We start from the raw sequence: 25624 nt of genomic DNA on the forward strand, positions 1-25624 counted from the left end.
ATTGCATTTATTTAGTGGATTTACAATTATAAATAGTGGAAAATGTTAATAAAAATCTTTCAATGGATGAGTATCCGTGCCGAAATCCTTGTCTGCAATATCTGCGTTTTCAAACTTTATAACAAGGTAAAATCTGTTTTTATAAAGTTATGTAGTAATATTAAGATGAAAAAAAAAATATGTATGTTACAGTTTGTGTCCCCTTAGGTAATGTACGTTGGAACTAAAGTGACAAGTACTGCCCTGAACACTTGTCACTTTCCTTCCCTGACATAAGGGTGTCAAAAATGTACATCGCAAAAAAAAAAAAAAATTTTTAATTCCTCCTAAATTTGCTGAATCTACACATGTTGAACTATTAAAAAGCGTTCCATTATAAACGACCTGCAACTACCATATTAAAGTACATTCAATTGTTCATCTTGCTGCGATTACTCACGGTTTGTGGGTTTTAGAAACCAGACACCTGAAGTTATCTTATCCTATTACCTGAAGCATGCTGTGCTGTTCTCTTTACTGGGAAGAGTAGATGCTTGCAGGGATAGAACTTTATTTCCAGATACAGCGATTTGTTTCAGAACTGATGCTTAAAAGAGAAAGAAACATAAGATCAATTAAACCAATACTTAAAAAAAAAAAAAAATGGCCGCATGATAATGCACAAGGTCAGATTAATAGAGTCTTGTATGAAAGTGGGCCCATAGTTTCCTATATTTTTCAGTAGACAAAAGCATCTAAATGACATAAACCCACTGATATAAGATCTCTGTATAATGCGCACTCGGATGAGAGTCAGCCTTACATTAGAAGGGAACCCATCATCAACTATAAGCACCATACACTAAGTAATGGTGCTTACAGTTTAGGTGACATGGAATCCGGGAAGCCTCTTTTCATACTCACCTGGTCCTCCGTCCCTGCGCTGTCCCCCGGTCAAGTCATTGCAGTCAGTTGGCCTTTAGGAAGAGAGTGCTCACATTCCTATTCATCTCTACGGAAGTTGCGAACACACTCACTTCTGAATATGGTTAAGCTGTTGTACGCAGACAGACTTTGCCAGGGGAGACCGCAGGAACAAAGGACCGGGTGAATATGAAACAAAAGGCTCCCCGGACTTCATGTCATCTAAACTATAAACCCCATAACTTAGTTTATAGTGCTTATAGTTGGACAGTTTGCCTTTAACTATAGTTTAAAGGGGCTTCAGCTCTTGTTAGAAAGCAGAGTAAATCAGGATTTTCATAGAGAAACCTACTCCATGTCTAAAATAAAAGTGATATGTTTTTGAAAACCGCAAAATTCATGCAATATTGAATACCTAACAAAAACCTAACAGATGAATAGGGGACCGTGGTAAATAACTCATTAGTCAAATGACCCTCACAAGCATCAGAGGTCCACTGTGTGCTTACCCCTGCATGTGCTGCAGCCATTCTACACTACAGCTATATTAAGGCTGCTTTTATGTGGGATGATCTCTTGGGCATCAGAGACCCGACAGGTCATCCCAGTGAATAGTTCCTGTGCTTTTATACAGGAATGAGCGTCGCTAACTGAATGGAGGCAGAGGGGGGCCGGGAATGTTCCAGCTGCCTCCATTCACAGTAAGCAGGCAGTCGTTTATAAGCGACCGACCTTTTTACATGGAACAATAAGTCATTCAATTTTCTGCATGCAGAAACTAAATGATGAATGAGAAATTAATAAACTTCGGCAGTTCAGTCAGTGCATGCATTTACACTAAACGATAATCATTCAGATTCTCACTGGATTGCAGAATCCGAGCGGCAATCTTTCTGTATAAAAGCTCTTAGAATTTGTGGACTTGTACTTTGCTTAGTTAGGGCATTTAGAAAGAATTTTCATAATGGTTTTACGTTAGGTAGAAAAAGAATCGCTTTACCTGCAGTTCAAAAGATGAATTAGAAATATACCGTGCTTTACGTCACAGCAACGTACAAGCTATAGAGCCATACTGTCTGAAGTTTGGAGTAGGTAGCAGTCACATCCACAGAAGCAGTGCCAATATCCAAATTCACTGGCCTTTAACTGATTCTGAAGTATATGACCTAGTCTTTGAAGGGGTTGAACCACAATCAAATTGTTGCCTATCCCTAGCATAGGTGACACAAGTCTGATTTTTGTGGGTCTCACTACTGAGACCCCCACTAATTCTAAAACAGAGGGTCCTATGCCCCCCCCCCCCCCCAGCTCTTTACTGCGGGCTCTCTGCATCCCCTGTAGTGACGAGAAGTTTGAATAGAGCGGCAGTCACATATGCGCTGTTCTGCTCCATTAATTTTCAATGGGACAGCTAGAGATAGCACTCACCTATTCCCATTAGCCCCACTAAAAAGAATGGTGAGAAGAGGGGGATACTGGACCACTATTTTTTGGATAGGTGACAGTCCTACTGATCAGACTTTTATTACCTATCCTAGTTTCAGTAGCCCTAACTACTACTACACCTACTACAACTACAACACCAACACCTACTGCTACTTACCACTAAAGAGAACTGAAATTTCTCCATGCATCTTGTCAAGCCTACGTTCAATGCATGTCCTGCCGACAGTATGTCTGACAAAAGTGCTCGAAGCACCAAATACCTAATAATTAATATTTGTGTACCTCCTAAAAATATATGGTACATATTGCCTACCATACTCCAAACAGGCATAGGGGGGGGGGTTTCCAAAGATCTAAACTTATACCTCATGCACAGGACGGAATAACTGTCGGTGGGGGTCTAACTGCTATAATCCCAGTGATAATAAGAACAGAGTATCCCAAGAGTATCTTGTGTATCCCCAAATGAATAGAGCAATGGTTGAGTAATGAACACTGCTGCTTCGTTTATTTCAATAGGACTGACCATCATTTTAGTGATCAGTGGGGGTCCCAGCAACCAGACAGTTATGCCCTATACTGTGGCTAGGGGACAAACTTTAACTCTTGGGAAAACTCTAATGCCTATATGTTGAGAAAGGATAGCGATTGCCCTTGATGTAGTAATAATGAAGCAGACGATTCATATGCTATGGACACGTTCCAAACCATTCAGATATTGGGAAGTAGTAAGATATCTCTCATATAAGTACATGTGTTTTGCTGGTTGGCTCCACTATTACAGTTTTACGAATGTGTGTAGGAGCTATAGAACAAATGTTCATTTGTAAGAAGCAGGAGGAAAAAATAAAACGTAATTTCCTCTTTCCTGGAAGCGATTGGCACATTATCCAATAACGAGTACCTGGCGGCAGATGCCCCATTTGTATTAGGGTATTCAGAGAGACGTGTTTTTCTCCAGGTTTGATGATGCCAAGTGCTGGGTTTGGGGGCAATGTGGTCACTTGCTTCACCATCCCACTGGTTGGCTGCTGAACTACCTGCAATGATAACAGCATCATTAGTAGCACAAACAGGTCCTCGTTCCAAGTAGTCCATCAACATGTTCAATCAACCACAACGGCTATGAGGCATCTGTGTCTAGCCTCAGTTTACACACATCACGCTCGGGAATCCTCAAGCGGACTCTTGTCTGGATATGACAACAAGAAATCTCACCAGTTGTTTACAGTAATATCTAACAACATAAACTTGTCCAGATGGCCTTAATCCCTTAAGACATGCAGGCCTATCAGTCCGCAAGTCATGGAGGTTTCACAATTCATCATTAATGCAGTTTACTCAAATGTCATGAAATAAAATCTGCAACATTTTCGCTGCACTTTTATTTCATATGGAATTAGATCACAGATGTCAAATGGATTGCGAATGTTCTCTTAAAATAATATTACATTTCTGCAGAGACAGAATTTATGAAAAACGTTATGCAGAAAAAAAAAAAAAAAAAAAAAGTGCCATATACACAGATAGCGATTATATAGTACGCACACCACGAGCGATTCCAACGTGTAACTAGTAGTCACATTTATAAAACAGGAGCGCGCATGAAGCAAGGATTTCCACTTGAGAGCGTCTGGATAAAATGTAGACCATTTTATTTTATAGCAGTGCAGATACGTCAATGCAATGACGCGCACAACGCAAATTCTACAAAAGTCACGTGAGGCTCGGTTCACATCAGTGTTGGGGCTTCAGTCATAATGCCGTTTCTCTGCTCCAAAAATTTTGGAGCAGAGAAAAGGAAATAAAGAAAAGGGATCAATTTTTCCCCCATTGATTTCTATGGGTTTTTAAAAAAAAAAAAAACAGAAGACCTCCGTTTATTTTTTTCCTAAAAATAAAATAAAAAAATGGAACAAATAGCGCTTGCAGGAGAAAAAAAAAAAATAGGAATTTATCTTACCGTTAATTCCCTTTCTTAAAGTCATCATGACAGCATACACATGGAGGTTGTCCTCTGGACTTCTGTTGGAACAGGAAGTGGAAGCGTATAAAAGGACCTCCCCCTCCCATCCGATCACCAGTGCACCCCAAATAACTACACTGACTACGTCCTTAACCAGAGGGGGTTTCTTATTGTGCACCAACACCTTTAAACAGAAAACAGACATTAATCTTACATAGGAAGGTTTGAAGAACGTAAAGTACAGGCAGGGAAAGCCCGTATGCTGTCATGATGACTAAGAAAGGGAATTAACAGTAGGATCAATTCCTATTCTTCCCTCGTCATCATGACAGCATACACATGGAGGAATACTAGATCAAAAAGAAAGGGCTTAGGGAGGGACTACAGCCTGTAATACTTTCCTTCCAAAGACCGTATCTCGATCGGCCTCCAGATCTAGTCTATAATGTTAACCCTTTCCAATCCAATTATTTTTTCTCATTCATTCTCCCCAGCTCCAAATAAATTGGAGCTGGAGAGAATGGATGAGAAAAAAAAAAAAACATTTTCCCTGCACCCTCCTGAACTGACAGAGTTCAGGAGGGTGCAGGTGCTCACTACACCGTGGGGGAGCCTGCTTACCTGTCCGGCGTCTTCTGCATTCTCCCTTTGCCTCCCGTCTCGGTGTTCATGTGACCACTGGGGGTCCGGTGACACCGGCGGTCACATGATCACCGTCCGGAATCTCTGTGCATTACATAGCGCTAATTGAGCGCTATGTAATGTGTAAAGGAGAAGGCAGAAAGGGTTAAAAACCCTTTCTGCCTTCTCCTCGGGGGTCCTTGATGAGGACCAGTGCAGAAGTGTATCTGCACCCGATGTGTCTGATGATCGGGTGCAGATGCACTCCTGCACTGCAGTGTCGGGCCTGCCCCGACAACGGAGCTGTGGAGGGAAATTATGATGTCGGGGCAGGCCCGGCATTGGATTGGAAAGGGTTAAACAAAGATGTGCTGGTTAGACCACGTGGCAGCTCTGTAAATTTGATCAGTGGCAGCATAAGCTTTCGCTGCCCCGGAGCAAGCTATGGCCCTAGTGGAATGGATATCAGTTCTCCAGGGGGTTGAAAGGAGGAGGGAGGGCGGAATGGGGTGGGGGGTGGGGGGTTTGGGGAGGGCGACACCCTGAGTTTTTTAAGCCTCCTAAATAGCTAGTCTGACTCGAAGGGCGATCGTATCTTTAGAAGCGGCCTTTTCCTTGGCTGGTCATTGAAATTGAATAAAGATGTTATCAGCATTTCTGAAGGAATGGGTTGCCTATAAGTAAGGTAGTACTGCCCTCCTGACGTCAAAGTTGTGGAACTTCCATTCCTTCTCCTTCCGGGGGTCCTGGTAGAAGGAAGGAAAAGTTATTGGTTGTGGGCCAGCAGACTCTTACTTGAGTTCCGGTGTGCACAGACACAGACGAAAGCGGGACACCACCCCCTGGGGTAGGCCGGGCTGTGAAGATGGAGACCGCTCCCGAACAAGTGGCCCTGGCAGGCAGGGGGGCCCTTCCTTGGGTCCCTGCCCGCGCTGACACTGTCAAAGCCCAGGAGGGTTACTTTTCCTCCAGGGACAGGAAGACACTGGTGATCAGGAAGGTTGAAGGGGGGGGGTGGGTGCTTCTATACTCTTTCGCTTCCTGCCTCAATAGGAGTCCAGAGGACAACCCACATGTGTATGCTGTCATGACGACAAGGGGAAACAGAATTCGGATTTAAGCACTAATGCAGATGTGAACTGAGCCTTCGTCCCAATGACCACGAGCGGATCAGATTCCGCATGTGGAAGCCTGCAGCAGAATCAGACCCTGCCAACGGCCGAGGACAAAGCTTTCCCGTCCAGGTCTTCCATTTTCTTCACAACGGATGTGTGCGGAAGCAATTCAATTACATACAGGCCACGGATCGGACGGCTTCCATTGACTTCAATGGAAGATGTCCATGCAGGAACCGCACTGAAATGGAGCATGCTCGGTTTTCTGGACCAAAAAGGTCCGCAAAAAAATCTGCATGCTTTCATTCATTTGCGGACACCCATGCTTCCCTAAGGGCAGCTTGATTTGTAGATCTTCTATTCCGAAAATCAGATGCGCCCATGGACATTGGGCCTTAGATGTGCAACATCATTAATAAGGGCTGTTCGAGGTTAACAACTGCTTGATTTCTTTTCCCATAGAAACACATTGTTTCATTGGCTGTATTTGATTGTGTGGTTCAACTCCAGTTCCATTTACGTGAACCCCAGTGTACCAGACAGCCTCAAACAAGAATGGTGCTGTGCCTGGAATAAGGGAGGGGGGAAAAACAAGAACACATAACTTGCTTTATAGAACCTCTTCAGTATTGAATCTCACTGTTCAAAAAAAAAAAAAAAAAAAAAAAGCTCTTTTGGGATTCACGTTACCATAAGCAGATTAAAACTTTTCAGCTTTACCAATTTCCCCAGTCTTTTAAAACTATGGTTTACATTGCATAAGAGTAGAAACCCTGTTATACTGAATGGCTGCTTTATTAGCGCCACCCATCTACTAGCAGACGGAAGCTCCTTGGCCTTCAACACCATCAGAGGACTCCAGCTCCATCATTTGACAGCAATTTGCTTAACTCCGCACCGCTTGTTTGTCAGAACAATTCTTCACATCCTCCTCTATTCCCCTTCATCGACGAGCTGTTTACATACACAGGATCCTCTTTTAGTGGATGTTTTTCCTCATCAATGGATGTTTCTTCTTAATCCCACCCTTCTCAGTTTCATCTCAACACGGTTTCTCAAAAAAACCCCACAAGGTTGGCGGTTCTTGAAATATTGGCCCCGGTTAGTCTAGCACAGATGACCATGCCTTGTTCAAACAATCAAGATCGCCTGATGTTCTCATTCTAATGTGGATTTACGCTGAAACGGATCCACAGTAAACTTGCTGACTTGATTTTACACTTCACTTTGGGGTCATATGTTTAATTTCCATACAGGGAGTTCCCAATCGTGAAAAGGCAGCATCTAATGAGACGGCCACTCAGTGTATATCATGTAGGCAAATGAGCCAAGCATGTCAGTGCAATATAACAAACCTAAAGTTTAACCTATACATAGTATCAAAAGTAAAAACCAATAAATGAGAAAACAGGAAGAGACTAGGAGAGGAAACGCTTACCACCTGTTTTATGTTCACCGGCTTCAATGTACCAAGAGGCTGTGGCACTGTGGAGGGAGTGTGCTGGACTTTCACAGTGCCAAGTGCTGTAGTGCCAACGGGTTTGACTGTCGGCATAGAAGAGGATGGCGTAAACTTAACAAAAGATAGTGAATTTGTAGCAGTAGTCACTGGTGGAGGGTTGGGTTGTCCACACTGCAAGATGAACTCCTCCGAATTTGGTGTGAGACGGCGTAAGGAAGGAAGACTTTTCTATTTAAGAGAAAAATAATACCTTATTAAATCACACATATATGCTATACATGTATAATGGCACATGCAAAAAGGATGGTTGGTATAAAGATACAGCATTTGTGAGAACAAACTGGGACGTCAGGAGTTGGATATATTATGGATTATAGTCACCAAATATATTATAGTATTGGATCTGGCACTACTGATAGAAGCTAGTGCCTCCACCTCTGGCAGGCAAACTTCTACATAGAGAGATAGGCATTTATCTATGTGTACATACAGTGGGCCAAGAAAGACTTCAAACCCCTTCACTTTTCTTCTCCACATTCTGCTAGGTTATGTGTTAAGTTTTTCACCATCATTCTGCACTCAATATCCCAGAATGACAAACTGAAAACCGAATGTTCAAAATTTTTGTAATTTTTCTTTATAGTGAATTAGGTCTCATGTCTCACGGGTGGATCAAATTCCACAAGCAGATTTCCACAGTGAGAGACCTGCTGAAACCATTTGCGGGAGATCGTGAATGTAATGGGTTTTCCTCACGGATGTACTGTAGATCTGCACGGGGAAAGAAAAAATAAGAAAAATAAAAAATCAGCAACCCCACCTCCCAGCCTTTTTTATCCCTACTTCCCTAATTGATTTTAACCTTCAAATCTGCAGTGCATCTGCAAATTGTATTTGGAGATGCACTGCAGATCTGCGGATCGTCTGCACCCATTGACTTTAATCGAGCCCTTCCGCACGGAAATGCATGATGCTGTGATTTGTTTTCCTGCACCAAATGGGCTGCAAATCAAATCTGCGTGCTTAAATTCAGTTGCGGATGCCAATGCTTCCCTATGGGCACTTTGAATTGCTGATTTTCCGCGCTGGTGACCCGTGTAGATTCCGCAAATCAAATCCGCTTGTGGACATTGGGCCTTACTAACATTTTGCGCTGACATAAGTATTCAGACCCTTTGGTATGACACTTGAAATTTGTGCCCTCCCATTACTCTTGATAATCTTTCTACACCTTAATTGAAGTCCACTTGTGGCAAATTCAGTTCATTGAACATAATTTTAAAAGATACACGCCTGTCTATATCAGGTCTCACAGCTGACTATGCATATCAGAGCCAAATCAAGCTATGAGGAAAGAACTGCCCATAGAGCTCAGACACAGGATTGTGTGGGGGACAGATCTGGTGAAGAATAAACAAAATTCTGCTGCACGGAAGGTTCCCAAGAGCACAGTGACTTCCATAATTCTGAATGGAGGAAGTTTGGAACGAGGACTCTTCCTTGAGCTGGCCGCTCCAGAAAACTAAAGGGCCTTGGGTAAGACAAGTGATTCAAATGGTCACTTTGGCTGAGCTCCAAAGATCCTGTGTGCAGATGGCAGAAACTTCCAGAAGGTCAACCATCAATGCAGGCTCCACCAATCTGGGCTTTATGGCAGAGTGGCCAAAAAGAAGCCTCTCATCAGTAAAAGACACATGAAAGCCCGCCTGGAGTTTGACAAAAAAACACCTACAGGACTCTCAGACTGAGCAAAAAGATTCACTCGCCTGATGAAACCAGGATTGAACTTTTTAACCTCAATTCTAAGTCCTTTGTCTAGAGAAAAACCAGACATTGTTCATCACCTGCCCAATACCCTCCCTACAGTGAAGCATGGTGGTGGCAGCATCATACTGTGGAGGAAGGTTTCCACAGCTGGGACAGGGAGACTGGTCAGGGTTGAGGGACAACCTGAATGAAACAAAGTACAGTTTTGTTTTCACTTTGTCATTAATGGGTTATAAGTGCAGAATAACAGGGGGGGGGGGGGGTATTGATTTTTTTCTATTTGCACAAGACAACATAAAAAAATAAAATAAAAATAAATAAATATACAGTAAATTCTCTCCTTTTTTTAGTGCAGCCATCATCTGTGGCACGGAAATTTCTATTTATTTAGCTTTTACGCCTCTTCTTTCTCAGTGAATACACACGTTTGTGGAAAGGCATACTACTTCTACAAGAGAATTCACTGGCAAAAGAGGATTTGTATACAGCTTCAATAATAGTCAATGAGCGCAATATAAACACAAGCAATATTGACCAGCCACAGATCACTTTATATCAGCTTGTAGGTCAAGGGATGGACAGATGACACTTGGGGTCCTTTTACATGGGCCGATACATCATTCAGATCCCCATATTGTGGTTCAGTATAAATGCGTGCTCAACTGAACAACTAACGAGGATTCGATCGCTTCTCATTGGTTTGTCCGTACACGCTCGATATTCTGCAAGAAGTTTTGTGCGTTGCGAGACTAACAAAACTTGCACCAAGATTATTCCCAATGGGTCTATTTACATGGGTGATGCTGCAAAAGTCACAGCAGGTCCTATTTTTGTGCAAGTCTCACACAAGACTAGTGCACACAAATGTGCGGTGTCCAACACATCACACGGGTGAGGTGCCTGTGTGATGCAATGAGAATCCCAGGCACAACTTACCGGCAGCCATATAAATATGGCCTCACAAACATTGGGGGCAAAATACCAAATTTCTGTAGGCCTTGTTGTACAAAGTCAAATTTGTTCTTTTTATTACTTTTGATCGCCATCTTTTAACCAATAGCCATTTTTCTGCTGATGAGACCTATATAGTTTCTATTGGTACCATTTTAGAGTATACGACTTTTTGATCATTTATTTAATTTCATCTTGGAGTTGGGGTGATCACAAAAGCTCAATTCTGGAGTTGGGAATTTTTTTTCATGGCGTTCACTGCAACGTTTACCATGCAGTATAAATAATGGGTTATTTTAACAGATGGGACTATTCCAAGTTTGTTGTTTATTTTTACAATTGGTAAGTGTTACTTTTTAAACTTCAATTTTTTATAATATAAAACCATTTCACTTTTTTTCTCATACATATGTTGTGTCTAAAGGGGACTTTAAATTTGCGATCGTTTGATCACTTATACAATATACTGCAATATTTCAGTATTGCAGTATGCTGTATTTCTGCAGGCACCCTTTTAAGCTCTGCCACAGGCACATCTTAATGGGCAGAAATACATGGTGGCCCTGGGAGCCTTCACAAGGCCCCAGGCTGCCATGACACTCAACTGGAACCCTGCTATTTCATTGCAGGCAGTTTGTTGGGCGGTTTACAGTCTGGTGTCAGAATTGATGGAAGCATCTACAGGATTACCAATTGCGATCAGCATTTTATCCGATCTTGACCAACTTCTCATAATCTTCTACATCTCAGGAGAGTAAAGCAGCATAAAACATACCTTCAGAAAAGGCACTAGGTAAGGTTGTGGCGAGGACTTCAGCTCCATATACAGTTTTGTAGTAAATTCTTCTGGTTCAAGTTGTGAATCCTTGAGTATGAAAAAGTAGTAAAATAAAAATTAAAAATTTGCATAGGTCATGTTCACACATCCTATTTGCAGTCTGGCCAGCGCAGTAATTTTGTTTGCACAGCCTCTTCCCCCCACCCCCTTTTTTTTTTTTTTTCTTTAAAATAAACCACAACATGCTCCTTGTTTAACTTTCATGGCATATCTACAGGATACACCATTGAAGTCCGATAGATGCAGGGCCTACCTCTTGGACCCGCACCTTTCTTGTTTTGATCCCTACTTCTAGCAGGCTGAATGTGGTAGCTGAGGTTGTCAGGACTTTATAGAAAGTCTGAGCCAGTCTTCAGCTATCCAAGTAGACATAGTGCTAAAGGCCCATTTAGATGGGACGAATGTCAGGCAAATAATGCCCGCCACTCATCTTTTCACATACACTTTCCTGTGCTGTTGCACAGGAGCTAGCATGGCTGGCTCACAGCAGGGCGGCAGGAGCAGATTTCTCTCCTCACTCTCTCCCACCTCTCTCTATTGACTTAACATAGCGGCCGTTTAGTACTGAACGGCTGCTATTTACACTGAACCTTCTTCCATCATTTATGCAGCATAAACGATAGACAATGACCTGAACGCTGATTGTGCAGTGTAAATAGCAGCATTTCAGTACTGAACAGCCGTTATGGTTATGTGAATGGAGAGGGGCGGGGGAGCAAGAAGAGAGAAATTCCCTCCTGCCGCCCCGCTGTAAGTCAGCGATACTAGCTCCCGTGCCGCAGCATGGGAGCAAGTATGTGCAAGGACGAATGTCAGACATAGTTTGTCCGACATTCATCCCATCTAAATGGGCCTTAAAAGTTGAGCACTCCTGCTGCTTTTGCTCTAGCAATTCGTGGTGAAGCCAACACCCAGACCCCTACTGAGCAAAAAACTATTGCCACACCCTTATGAAAGGTCAGAAGGTTTTTTTGTTTTGTTTTTTTTAAGTGTATAGTTAAGACCCATTTAAAAAAACGATTATCGCTCAAAATTCGCTCAAAAGCCATCTTTTCAGCAATAGTGTCTAAAACGCTCTTCCATCGTGCACTATTCGCTCATCGCTAGATTTTAGCAAGCTAAAAATCAGCGATGAGCCTTATCAGTGGGATATTGTTTCAGCTGGTATCCCGCTCTGAGCTCTCAGCTGTCTTTTGCATACGCCGCTTGGAGCTTTCAGTGGGATACCAGCTGAGAGCTCAGAGAACAAAGCAGCTGCATGCAGAAGACTGCGCTCCCGTTGTCTTTAAGAGAAAAAAAAAAAGGTAATATTGTGTGCATTTCATGTTAGGTATTTTTTCTGCTCAACACTAAAAAGAGCGATAATGTAGGTCCTAAATATTTTTGCTGCATTATGTAGGACTGAATGAGACATGGCAGCCTATTCCCCATCACAAATAAAGTGGAAAAGGAATTAGCATTAAAGGGGTTGTCTCGCGGCAGCAAGTGGGGTTAAGCACTTCTGTATGGCCATATTAATGCACTTTGTAATATACATCGTGCATTAATTATGAGCCATACAGAAGTTATTCACTTACCTGTTCCGTTGCTAGCGTCCCCGTCGCCATGGTGTCGTCTAATTTCAGCGTCTAATCGCCCGATTAGACGCGCTTGCGCAGTCCGGTCTTCTCCCTGGCCATACAGAAGTTATACACTTACCCCCTACGGTGCTGGCGTCCCCGTCTCCATGGCGCCGACCGAAGCCTTCTTCTCCTTCCATTAGACGCGCTTGCGCAGTCTCCTCCTCTGTTCTGTTGAATGGAGCCGCTCCGGCGTGCTCGCGCCGCACAGGGCTTCTGCGCATGCCAATTCAACAGAACAGAAGAGCAAACTGCGCAAGCGCGTCAAATGGAGGGAGAAGGCGGCTTCGGTCGGTGCCATGGAGACGGGGACGCCAACAACGGAGGTGGTAAGTGTATAACTTCTGTATGGCCAATATTTAATGCACGATGTATATTACAAAGTGCATTAATATGGCCATACAGAATTGCTTTACCCCACTTGCTTTCACGGGACAACCCCTTTAAATCAGTGCGTCTCTGAAAATTAATGTACTGCAATCAGAGAAATAAAATCTTACAAGCAAACTTTTCACCAGGTTTTTGACATTTTGTCCCATGGTTGGTGACTGAGGTCCACTTGATGCCAGTTTTATTAATGTTGCAAGAAAGTTTTTGCACTTCTTTACATTATCCAAGGCTTCCTAGTTGGGTAACAAGAAAATATAATTAAGGTGCACAGTCTAAAATAAAGCAGGATGCTGCACAAAGGCTACAAATATGCGAATAAAAGTTATAGACAAATTAGTCCAGTTACATCACATTTGAGGCAAAAGTACTGAGAATGAAGTGAAAAGGCACCTAAAAAAAAATCATAAAGATATACTGGTGAATTAAAAAAAAAAAAAACTACCTTTAAAAAGTAGACTCTCTAATTACTGTATATAGAGGGTTTCGGAAACAGGTTTGATCTACTGTGAATCATTTTAAATTCTACATAATGTAAAAAAAGGCCTGTATTTTGGCAGAGAAAGCCGCGTGCTCTTCGATGAGACCACCCATCTACCTCACATAAAGCTGCCAGATGTGATAGTTACTGTAATTCCTTTTTAGTAATGTAAGGGGTGACGTTAGTGATAAAATTATGACTGCATAATTATAAAGTATGACCAAGCATTCTTGTAAAGATATATCAAGCAGCTATAAATGATCAATACACGGTCTATTAAAACCCTACGAATATTTTAACCATTTCTCTAGTAGATTTTACAGTGTGTGTCTTGAACAAGAACAGTACATGAAAATCTGCAGTGTCCCGCTCAGCACACAGATTGGGTGTAAATACGGCCTTAAACTGCTGGTCCTCTTATTTGGCTGAAGGAAGGGAAAATCTGTGCTGAGTCAGCGAGTACGGAAGGCTCTTCAATACATTTAATCTCCACAACTGTGCCATGAAGAATGCAGAGTACAGTGGTGCCTTGGGTTAAGAGTTTAGTTTGTTCCGTGACGGAGCTCTTAATCCAAAACACTCAAATCAATTTTCCCTATTGAAATGAATGGAAAAGCCATTAATCCGTTCAAGATCGCGAAGCTCTCCCACTTATTTCAATGGGGATGGCGTTGCCCCATTGAAAGCAACAGGACGCTGGCACCCCCGCAGTGATTTTCGGGGAAGGGCTTTAACTATAAGCCCTTTCCTGAAAATCATCCCTAGCTGTAGTAATAAAATATTTTCAGGGAAGGGCTTATATTTAAAGCCCTTCCCTGAAAAAAAAAAAAAATCACTGCAGGGGTTGCCGACAGGCTATTGCTTTCAATGGGGCCACCGGCAGCAGCAGCGGCCCCATTGAGAGCAAGGCTCTTACTTCAAGTTTTTGCTCTTAAATCAGAGCAAAAATTCAGGAGAGAGCCTGCTCTCAAGTCAAAAAGCTTGTAAGCTGAGGCACTCTTAGCCCAAGATATCACTGTATTTTATTAGACATGGCTTTTATCCCTGTGACTTCAGTTCACTCTGCACGGTGATCTTCTCTCTCTGGTTTCCTCACTGAGAAGTGAAGCAGGTAGTTCGGTTAAGGAGCATCCTGTTGGGGAAATGGATTCGGTTTCACTTCACAGTGGAAGCAGCCAAAAGATAAAATCCCATATCCTCTGTTAATACTCTTAGAAATGTATTCATAAAACATCTGACAATTACATAGCCTATTGACAAGGGCAATGTCTCTACAATCATCCAGTTCCAGGAGGGGTAAGAGAGGAATAGCACAATTCAGGCAGAATTTTAAGAAAATATGCTCCAGAATCACTTTATGAGCAATATAAGCATTCACTAAAAACGGACAAGTCAGGAAAGTCGACAGGTCCTCTTCAATCATAAGTCTTCCTTGAAATGCTTCAAGCACCACAATACTTGTGTAATGGAATTACATTTCAACAGAAAACCAGTAAAAGTTCTAAAAAATATATAAAATAAATAAATATATATGAAGTCATCATAATTCTTCTAACATCATTTGAATGACGAATATTCTATTCCAATATAAATGCTAGGTCTATTGATAGTGGTTATATTGTTCGGGAAGAATATAAAGGAGCATTAGAATAGTATATTACTGCACTCATGAATGGAAAAGTTGGCAAAAGAAAACAACATTCTGCAACGTTACCCAAAGCGTAAAGTGATCCCATAAAGGAGTTACAATAGAGGAACACGTATGCTTACAGTTGTATTTATAGGAAGTGCACCTTGTGGTTTATTCAGAGGCTCGGCTTTGCAAACAGTCACACCGGCAGTTACTGGTGCAACGCTTGCTTGTGTTTGCATCGGTCGTTGATTTTCCTTCATGGACGAGGTAACCAAAGGTGTAGCCGGGGATATGCTGGATGCTACCATCGATGTCCCGACTGGAGTAGGTGCACTGCAAATATTGCTGCCGGTTATCTTGATAGCAGAGCCGCAACTGACAACTGGAGGTCCACATGATGGGATGTAGGTCTTCACTAGATTTGCTGCTGCTTGTTTAACAGGGATGGGAATCGCAGACGTGGCAGGAGATGCTGGCAGCTGGGAAGGACATACAGTGGCAGTTGGCCTCACAACCGAACTGCAAGTATTTACCGCTATGGGGGTAATTGGAGGTATTGAAGTTCTGACAGGTAAAACAGCAAAGGTGCTGGAGTTTAACCCCAGAGCAGAAGCGCCTGTAATGCCCACTGTCGACGAAGCAGTGGTGGCAGCAGGTGAAGTGCAAGAGACTGGCACAGAAGGGGTAGAGGCTCGGATTAGTACCGTAGAGGCTGCTTGGCTACTAGGTACAGTTTGTGGCGTGGTGCAAATCCTAAGTAGTGTAGGACCGGAAATTGAGGTATTTGCTTTAGAAGCTGAAGACGAGGAAACCTTGACAATTCCACCTGGTGCACTGGTAGACTAACAAGAAAAGGAAAAAAAAAAAAAACATATTTGAAGACGTTAATTTTTGTTCCTTTTATTAAAAGTAGAATCCTTTGAAGATTATCTGTCACACTTTTTTATTCTTATAACCAATGTGAGTTTATAATCTGTCTTGGGAGCACTCAGGCAAGTGGTGCCATGCAAGATCTATGGGGAGAATGGAAGGAGCCGAGCAGGGAGGAGGAACAGCGGACACGCTAGATGAAAACCACAAGTGACAAGTACCTGATGAAATCTTCATAGTGCTGGCTTATACTAAAAGTCCACCAATCAAAACATCTATGCCGATTACTTTCTAAACACACCTTTATATGAGCCAGATATTCATTTTTTTTCCAGATACTGAGCTTCATATTCTCTGCATAGCCATAGAGTTAAAAAAATAAATTCTGGCTTTGTGCAGCCAGCAGTGGGGCGAGAGTCTGAGCTTACTAGACGTGGCTTTTATTATGTAGTTCAATATATACACAATGGGGGACGGGTTACTGAGCTTATGGCGCCAGAAATCCAGCTAAACACCATGTATATGCCTTGTACTAGGTTTATTATGGATTTTAGACGTTTTACTAGACAAAAGGCTATGGCTCATAAGAAATAAGAGCAGGGCTAATGGAAAGGGAGTGCAAAAAAATTTAAAAAAAAGTTTGAAGCCAGATATCCAAGCAGTGGCATAAAGTTAGACAAAAAAGTGTAAAAATGTGCAGAATGGATATAAAAAAGCGTGAGCCATTGTGATAAATTTCACGCATTTAGTTCATTTCTAAGCGGTTTTCATTTAAGACAATGAGCCTCATTTATCCAAACTGACAATTGGGGTGCATTTATAAGGGAGACAGCGAGTCGCACTCGACATTCTCAGGCGAGACTAGCGTCACACGGACACCATGCCTGGGTACTGTGCGATGTCTGGTAGATTGTATATCTGCACGTTCTATTCTCGAGTATGAAAATAGAACAAGCCGCGACTTGCCTGTCTCGCAGCATCGCTGTGAGGGGGGGGGGGGGGGGAAATAAATAAATCACCCATGTAAATTCAGCCCATTATTTGCAATGGGTGTATTTTTGCGGCTTTTCTTGCAACGCATAAGACTCACACTATTTTCTCACCCATGTGACTACACCCCAACAGTGGGTCCAACTCGCTAAGCACAACACCAGAGAGCCAGGATACATGAATACTTTACTGTCATACAGGCACCGGCGCCTTCAGCTTTTGTGCTGTATGTGTGCAAAGGTGTTGATGTGAGCGGGCCATGTGATGACAGTCACATGACCAAAAAACAAACATACATTTACACATTGTAACAGTCATAGGCATATGGATAAAATACAAAATGACTGAATATCCGTAATTAAAAAAAGATAAAAAACAAATACAGAATATATAAATCAATTACTCAATTAATTACCAATAAAAGAATGGTGTGAAAACTATCAGGAGGAGATACATTTCACACCATTCTTTTATTGGTAATGAATTCAGCAATTGAATAATTGATTTATATATAGTTGGTCCATTTTTATTACACTGGTACCATGCGCTCCTTTGAAGGATTATTTTGTGCGTCATTCTATAATTTTATTGTTTTACTAATATAAGGATGTATGCAATCTTTTATCATTTTTATTGATTACGGATATTAGGCATATGAATAAAATACAAAGTGACCTGTGAAAGTATTAAGTTATATTTAATACAGTAGCGTCAGGTGCATAATAAGTACATGTGCAAAAGCACACATTGTAGTTTAACTAACAGGGTCTCAGATGCTTAGCTTGCAGCTTTACCATAATTAACCTTTGTAATGTTTTACTAAGAGAGAAGTATCACGTATGTTGTAGACTTTGAATTGTTAACTTTGTGGAGGATGCCACACTATGTAACCTCTTGCATTGAAACAATAAGGCTGACTGCCCACGGACAGATTATCGCTGCAGAATTCGCGCTCAGACATTCGCCACAAATTCTGCAGCAATGTCTGCCTATAGACATGCCATGTTAAATGATTCTCCCCTGCCCATTAGTGGAAATCAACTGCGATTTCCTGCTCGCGGGGGAGAAACGCAGCATGTTCTAATTTCAGTCAATGGAAGCCATCCGTCCTGCGATTACTTCTGCTGTGCTCACAGCGGAAGTATCGCAGAAAATCGCGTCACCGCCCAGCACCGGCGTGTCATGCGCAGCGCATGCGCGCTGACTCGCCGGCAGAGATGCTAGCAGAGAGGCAAGTATAGGGTCTATGGCTGGGCACCAGGTCTGTTTCTGTTGTGAGATTTTGCAGTCGGAATACAACCCAGCCGTGGGCATGAGGCCCAAAACAGAAGAGCTTGGAAACATCACTTGAGTATTATTGGATGCATCGGAGAAGAAAACAATGAGAATCAGGCATACATGATTGATCAGGCTATGATACCCATTGAGTATCACCTAAATTAGGGGTTTGCTTGAACAACTTGGTGGAGAATTGTGGGCATGTGGAATGTTCTAAGGACTGTCAAGGTCTCTGGACAGTAGACACCAAACAAAACCAGGGTGAGTAGGACTCTTGTCTTTACAGTGTTTGTTCTGTATGCTGTCTTAAGAACGAGGTACAGTCAGTCCTTCATTTCTATTTCTTTTGCCAAATTATCAATCAGTGTGAGTGAACAGACAATGTCCGTACTGTGTTTGTTAGTTATATGAGCAGGATCAAAAGATTCTTAAATTTTATAGAACAATTTCCCATGGTGATCAACATATCAGGGTGTATCATGCTCCCTGCTGAAAAGACAGAATAGTTTGCACAAGGAATGAAAGCCCTTCCCCTTCTAGCCCCTTCCATGAATTTTGTTACACTGCAGAGATAGGGAAAGTACTGGCTGTTTCTCAGTAACCCTGTGACCTGCGTGAGTATCGAAAAATCTCTTATCTGATGAATCTAGGTCATGAGAAGTGAAGCCTATGCTTCAGCTTGCACTGTTAGTGCATGTGAATAACCTGTACAAAAGAATGCAACACCTTGTGAGATTGATCTGTGCCGAATAGATGAAACGTTCAACAGTCTCATGCTGGAAGAATAGTGTGTTTATAGTCTAATGGCTACCTGATTGTTATGCTAAATGGTAGGTGGAGTCTGGGACTCTACTAAGGGGTTAAGACATCCCAGAAGTGCATGTTAGTCATTCTGGGAACGACGATTGCAGAAGGAAATTCCGAATTAGTAGAATTCTAGATTAATAATGTTTTCGTTAAAATCATGATATTTGTGGCTGCGGGACAGAGATGACTTAATGTAGGACACGCTTGATTATCTTACAAATTATGGACACTATAGGAGTGCCAAAAGACAGACAAGTGAAATGAAGCAAATTTAAGAGCAAATGTGGAGGCTGGATAGCAGATCACTGCAAGTGTATGCTGGAAGTTACAATGAGATTGAATTGAATTCATCTCAGACAGAGGAGGACAGCAAGGTGTTTTCTACTGACTCCTTGTGACTTAATGCAGCAGAGCTGGACTTGTACTAACCCTATGGGATTTCCTAGACAACTGCAGACTACAACATACACTGCTACTTCATTGTTTTTGCTTGCAAGGGTGATGGGTCATTATTATGACAAACAGACCTGTATTGGGCTAAATGTGGTATGGGGGAAACCAAAGAATAAATTGCTTTGTATAGAAATCCCTAATTGGAAAGATGTCAGACTATGGTCAGAGCATGTAGAAATTCGAAAAGGAAATCAGTTATACAGTTCCCATGGTTTACTTACCTACAAAGAGTTCCTTTTTTTACATTGCATTCCAGAGGGGAGGGGGTATTGTCTGCGTGAGACGCTGTGTTAGTAATGACAGTTATTGCTGCACAAGAGAATTAGAATGTAATTTTTGTGAAATCTGATCTTGCCATTTGATCATTTATATATTTGTTATAATTTGTGTGAGAGTGTGAAGGGCCCATGTATGAGTCATATTGTGTTATATGATACATGTATGGTTGGACTGCTGGACATGGACTTAAATACGCGCAAGACCACAAGAGGTGGAGCTAGATGATGTAAGGGGTGGGACACTGAGTAAGATGTCTCTGGCATAATAGTTTTACCCCTCCTTAACATAGACCAACCTAGCAGAAAAATAGTGCATCTCCATTTGAGTGGAATGTGTGTATGTAATTATACATTCACAATGTATGTAAAACACAAGTGCATAGTATATTCAATATATTGGGTTTTACTTATTTGAATACTATTAAATTATGATGCTAAGACAGTAATGAGACAATTGTGTTCTTGACAAGCTTAATAAGTACTTTACAAAACAGAATCAAATTAATGTCAAGGGTTTGCTTAAAAAGTGTGTTACATTTTCAATGTGGGTAGATTTGTGTTGTCAGAGACCTGCACAGTCAACGTATTAGGGGCAGACATGCTTACAGCAATACAAGTAACAATTAAGTATGCCCCAAACAGTATCAAACTCCCCAACTAATCAACAGTAAACCACTATTTGCACTGTGCTTAAGATTATAGATTCCCACGACAATTATCTCCTTATATGCAATAAGTTTTTGCAACAGTACTAAAGATACTGTGGCTCAAAGACAAAATGGATGTTGACGACTGTCACTCTGATTGATATAAAGGTCAAACCTGGCATACAGCCACCCAACATGAAGCAATACCCATTTAGGTGCTGTTCAGGAGGTCAGTATTCATGAGCAGTTGCAGGCCTACCGTGGAAAGGGGAACATAAAGGAATGCCATTCCCTTTACAATACACCATTGTTTCCAGTCAAGAAAAAGGTTGCCAAGTGCAATCTCAAACCTTCCTCATGGTCCAAGATTTACAGTTAATACGATGTCACGATTGGTGCCCAATTCCCATATGTTGCTGTCACAGTTACCAGCCAGCTCCAACTTCTCTGCAGTGGTGGATTTCAAAATATCACAGCAAATCACTACTTCACTATGTTAATGGATTTCCTCTTGTGTTGCAATACTATTGAACAGTGTTTGGAGGAGACTACCTGTCACACTTTCTTGCTGAGAACGACTGCCAGGCATCCAAGACCTAACTTCAGTTTTGCCAATCCACAGTCGTGTTCCTAGGCCATTAAATTTTACAGGGCACTAGGCATATTACTACTGACTAAATCCAGGCAGTTCAGGATAGCCCATTCCCCAGAACCCACCAGGAATGGCACACTTTCCAGGGATTTGTTGAATATTGCAGAGAATGTATACCCCAAGGCTCCCGTAACTCCTCCATGACTGCTTGTCCTTCCCAAAATAGTGTCCTCAAATATCACAGTTAGAAGATGTATAGTTCTGAATCCAGCTTCATTACTACCACTGAATTCAGAAAAGAGGGGGGAAAACATGGATCATCAAATGCATGACTGTTTAGAGTAAATGGAAAACAAGAGCAGGTTATGAAAAAGTTGTTGAAACTCCCATTACCAATGCAGATGTTGAGCTTTTTTCGTATATGGCTTCAGATACCATGAAAATGCACAAGCAAAAACAGGCTATGCAGTGGTAACCAACAATGAGGTAACTGTTCAGTCAAGTTAATGGTAGGAACTGAGATAAGGTACATACGTTGCACATCAGTGCATGGTTACAGAGCTCAACCATTCGCTTCTAGACCAGAAGGCTGAGCATAGTAACAGCTCCATCGCTTTAACCCCTACACAGATGTCCTGTTACCCATTAATAAATACCGGTAGACATTGGGGAAAAGGGCATCATGGGAAGGCACATAACGAAAGAACAGACAGAAGTGTGAAAGACATGTGATGACCCTCCCTCGGTGCTGGATATTACCACCTTGTTTAAAAGGGAAAATGCAGGGAAACCAAAATTTACAATGTTTGTATATTGGGTGGTAAAAATTCTTAATTCTGCAGCAGCCTTACCCGCTAGTATTTATATAGTGTGCGGATATGAAGCATACAAATGGCCCATGGGAAATATTCAAGCAATATTTCAGATTTTACTATTGTGCCTTGCTACTCACTGTTCAGAATAGCTTTATGCTGCCTTCCAATATTCCTTAAGCTTTGTAGAAAATAAACCAAGATGGTATGCAGGGTGGTACACCCTAGACCACGGAGGTATGATAAAGCATATCCAATGCACACACATGCCTACAAGTAAATGTTTTCCTCAATCCTCACAGGGATCATAGAAAACCTAATAAGAGACTAGCCCCAGTCAGTGAAAAGGTTCCCAAGACCTTCTTTCACTAAAAGCGATACCTGTTAGATAAAAGTATTAATCAAAAGCTGGAAAAGGGTGAAAGTATTAAATTATGTTTACGCAGTAGTGTCACTGGATTTCAATTGAAAATGTGAAAACTACTGAATCATATTTTATGCAGTAGTGTCGTGTGCATAGCAAGAAGTACGTGTGCAGAAGAAAAGCATTTTAGTCTTACTAAGAGGGTCTCAGACATTGAGCATGCAGCTTTGTCATCATTAACCTTTGTAATGTTTTACTAAGAGAGAAGTATCGAACATGTTGTAGACTTTGAATTCTTGGCTTTGTGGGGGATGCCACCTCATATAACCTCTTGCACTGGAACAATAAAAACAGAAGAGCTTTGAATTATCACCTGCGTGTTTCTCATTGTACTCTTCTCCAATGCATCGAATAATAATTAGGCATACCTGTTTGATAAGGCTACCATACATTCCTTGAGTATTACCCAAATTACGTTATTAATTTAACAGCCTATGATTCTTACAATGTGTGCACATTTGTTTTTGGTCATGTGACTCATCAAATGACCCACAGACGTCACCACCTTCATTCCCCCCCAGTTTTAAAATCCCGTTATGCTGCATGTGTGTGAACAGTCAGATGAAGGTTGCTGTCAAAGTATTCTTCATGTATCCTGATTTCCTGGTCCTCTGCTCAGCACAGTTGATCCCACTTTTCCTCGCTTTCTCCTTTACGTTCCACGCAGAAGACATCGCTTCTGGGTGGCTGCAGCAGTATGACAGATGTCATATGTGTTATACTCCTAGTATAACTGGTCGAGTTACCATTATTCCCTCTTTCACCATTCCGCTCTAATCCTGCTGCACTATGGAGCGCTGTGTTCTTCTCTTATAATAGTAAGACTGTCCTTGTTGCCCAGAGCTCAATCCAAAGTAGAATAACAAATGAAAAGGGAGTCTTAATTAGTTGTAACAAGAACAGACTTACTGTTACAGTTTTGGTAAAGGAGGCCAAATATTTATAAATCTACCCCAGTATGTAGCAAGCCTAAAAGCCTCCATCTAGTGGTGGATGCAGGCAGCCAGAGTGTAGTTTTTTGTTTTTTTTTAAATCTACCTCTAGGCAGGAGATTTGGAGATCTGTGTAAGAAAAACTGAGCTCAAGCTCTATAAAGATATATGAAGACAGTGATCCAAAATTGCATTCAGATTATTAATTTCAATTTTTAAAAATCCAAGCGTAAAAATCACTTTAAAGTGACCTTAAACAGATCTTGCTTCACACTGTATATGGGGTTTGTGCAGAAAGGATTTCTTTTGTTTCCGCTATATTTGGAGTATAGAATAACGTAGTCAACTACGCTATTCTATACTCCAAATATAACTAAAGGAATGGAAACCCTGTCAAAAACGGACACCAAAGTGGTGTCCATTTCCCCGAAAATGAATGGTTCTGTTCATTTCTGTTTGGGGTTCCATCACAATGCTGCTTTCAGCAGCTGTAACTGAACCCCAAGATGGAATCCCACAGCGCCGTGAAATACTGTTAGAACACTCCCTTAGTACCAGGCAGGCTGACAGGAACGAAGAGTGTAGCATTAGGCTTACTCCCTTACCGTCAGGTTTAATCAACCTGTCCTAGTAACATTCTAGGATGGGGTTCTCAGAGGCGACAGCCATTTTTTTTTTTAACGTCCTCTAGGATCCCTTCAAGTTAAGGAATTACATGTACAAAGTAAAGTTAACATTTCCTTTAGGTCATGTTCACACATCCAGGATTCTGTCAGGATTTAGGCGTGGAATCTGCGCCTAGTGACAGAATCTGTTCACATTCCCTAGTGCTAGTGCAGTTGAATAGGGTTCCCTTCACTAAACTCTCCCCTCTCCAATCCATCCTGAATGCGCAGACGTCTCCACCCTGTACTAATCACTGCACGGATTGCCTGTCAAATATAGACTTTAAAAAGTTATCACTCATCCATAAGGCCCTCTGCAATGCTACAACCCTATATCATCTCCCTCATCTTTGTCTACTACCCAACCCACGCTCTCCGCTCTAATGAGCATAGGCTAAACTCCTCTCTAATCTGAACCTCCCACCTCCAAGATTTTTCCAGAGCTGCACCAGTTTTCTGGAATGAGCTACCCCAGACAATCAGGCTAATTTTGAGCACCCATAGCTTCAAGTGTCTTAAAACACATTTTTAGGGAGGCCTACCATATTCCCTAACCTAAACTGTTCTCCATCTACCCTGCCTCTAGACTCCCTTGGAAACCTGAGCCCTTTCTTCCCACCCCATCGCACCTCTAACCCGTTTATTCACAAATATGGCTGTTGATCAACTCACACAGCTTTATGCATATATGTATAGTATCCTATGTGTAGGGTCTTATAGTCTGTAGGATCTTGCAAGGAGAGCCCTCACCCATATTGTTCAAGATATGCATTAGTTTATTACTGAATGCTATGACCTATTCTTTGTACGTTTCCCCCCCCCAATTTGTAAATCCCTTTGGATTATGTTGGTGTTCTATAAGGGTTATCATTTTCTACACAATTCACAGGCACCAGCAAAAGCCCACACAAAATAATGAATGCACTCAGATTTTTAGAATCTGCACCCCATACAATATTTGTATAGATTCCATACTGAAAAGCCGCAGATTAAACCCTCAGAATGACAGTCTGCCGGCACATCCGCAGCACAAATCTAATGCCAAAACTCTGAATTCTGCTGCCATAATCAGAACCTGAATGTGTGAAAATAGCCCCCCTACCCCCAAATAAAAATTTCTTACAGGTTTATTTTACTATACATTTGTTAACTGTTAAATACATACTTGCATTACATTAGAGCTCCTCTGGAAAGTGACTGTTTGGGGTGCAGGTGACAAGGATGCAGACGCAGGCACAGTTTTCTCATTGCTGCTTGCCAGACTTGATACCAGCTGTTTTCCTGCATTCTTCAATTAAAAAAAAAGTCATAAACTACTGTAAGTTATTAGGTTTGTTAGTTTCATCCGTACAGAACTTTTTCCCTTTTTTTATGTAAACAGGAGATTTCAAGACAAAAAAAAAAAAAGTTGAATAATTTTATACACACACACACACACACACACGTGATATATATATTTATTACACACATACATATACACACACACTAAAATATATATCTTGAAAGGCTGCACATCCTATGAAGCTATCCATCTGATGATAATGCAAAGGAAAATCCGTCTTCAGCTACATAGACAGTGAATATAGCCAGTAGAGATGATGGCTCTTCTACAGGTGCCTGCAGCCCATAACACTACTCCTGCAGAGAGCTTTTGCATTACTGATGGCTTTTAGGTAGTCTCTGTAGA

The 25624-nt window shown here is 41.7% G+C and overlaps 1 protein-coding gene across 2 annotated transcripts in view; it reads right to left on the reverse strand.

Moving 5' to 3' along the window:
* Positions 1-25624, reverse strand: part of TAF4B (TATA-box binding protein associated factor 4b) — a 116005-nt gene that overhangs the window by 69244 nt on the left and 21137 nt on the right. For both annotated transcript variants that reach the window (XM_066578976.1, XM_066578977.1), the window contains exons 3-9: positions 25103-25225; positions 15327-16031; positions 13189-13311; positions 11007-11096; positions 7490-7741; positions 3254-3389; positions 490-586 (exon numbers count right to left, since the gene is read on the reverse strand). In XM_066578976.1, the coding sequence (XP_066435073.1) occupies positions 490-586; positions 3254-3389; positions 7490-7741; positions 11007-11096; positions 13189-13311; positions 15327-16031; positions 25103-25225 (1526 nt within the window). The remainder of the gene's footprint in view (positions 1-489; positions 587-3253; positions 3390-7489; positions 7742-11006; positions 11097-13188; positions 13312-15326; positions 16032-25102; positions 25226-25624) is intronic.

Source organism: Eleutherodactylus coqui, chromosome 9 (genome assembly GCF_035609145.1).
Source record: "Eleutherodactylus coqui strain aEleCoq1 chromosome 9, aEleCoq1.hap1, whole genome shotgun sequence".
Lineage (NCBI taxonomy): Eukaryota > Metazoa > Chordata > Amphibia > Anura > Eleutherodactylidae > Eleutherodactylus > Eleutherodactylus coqui.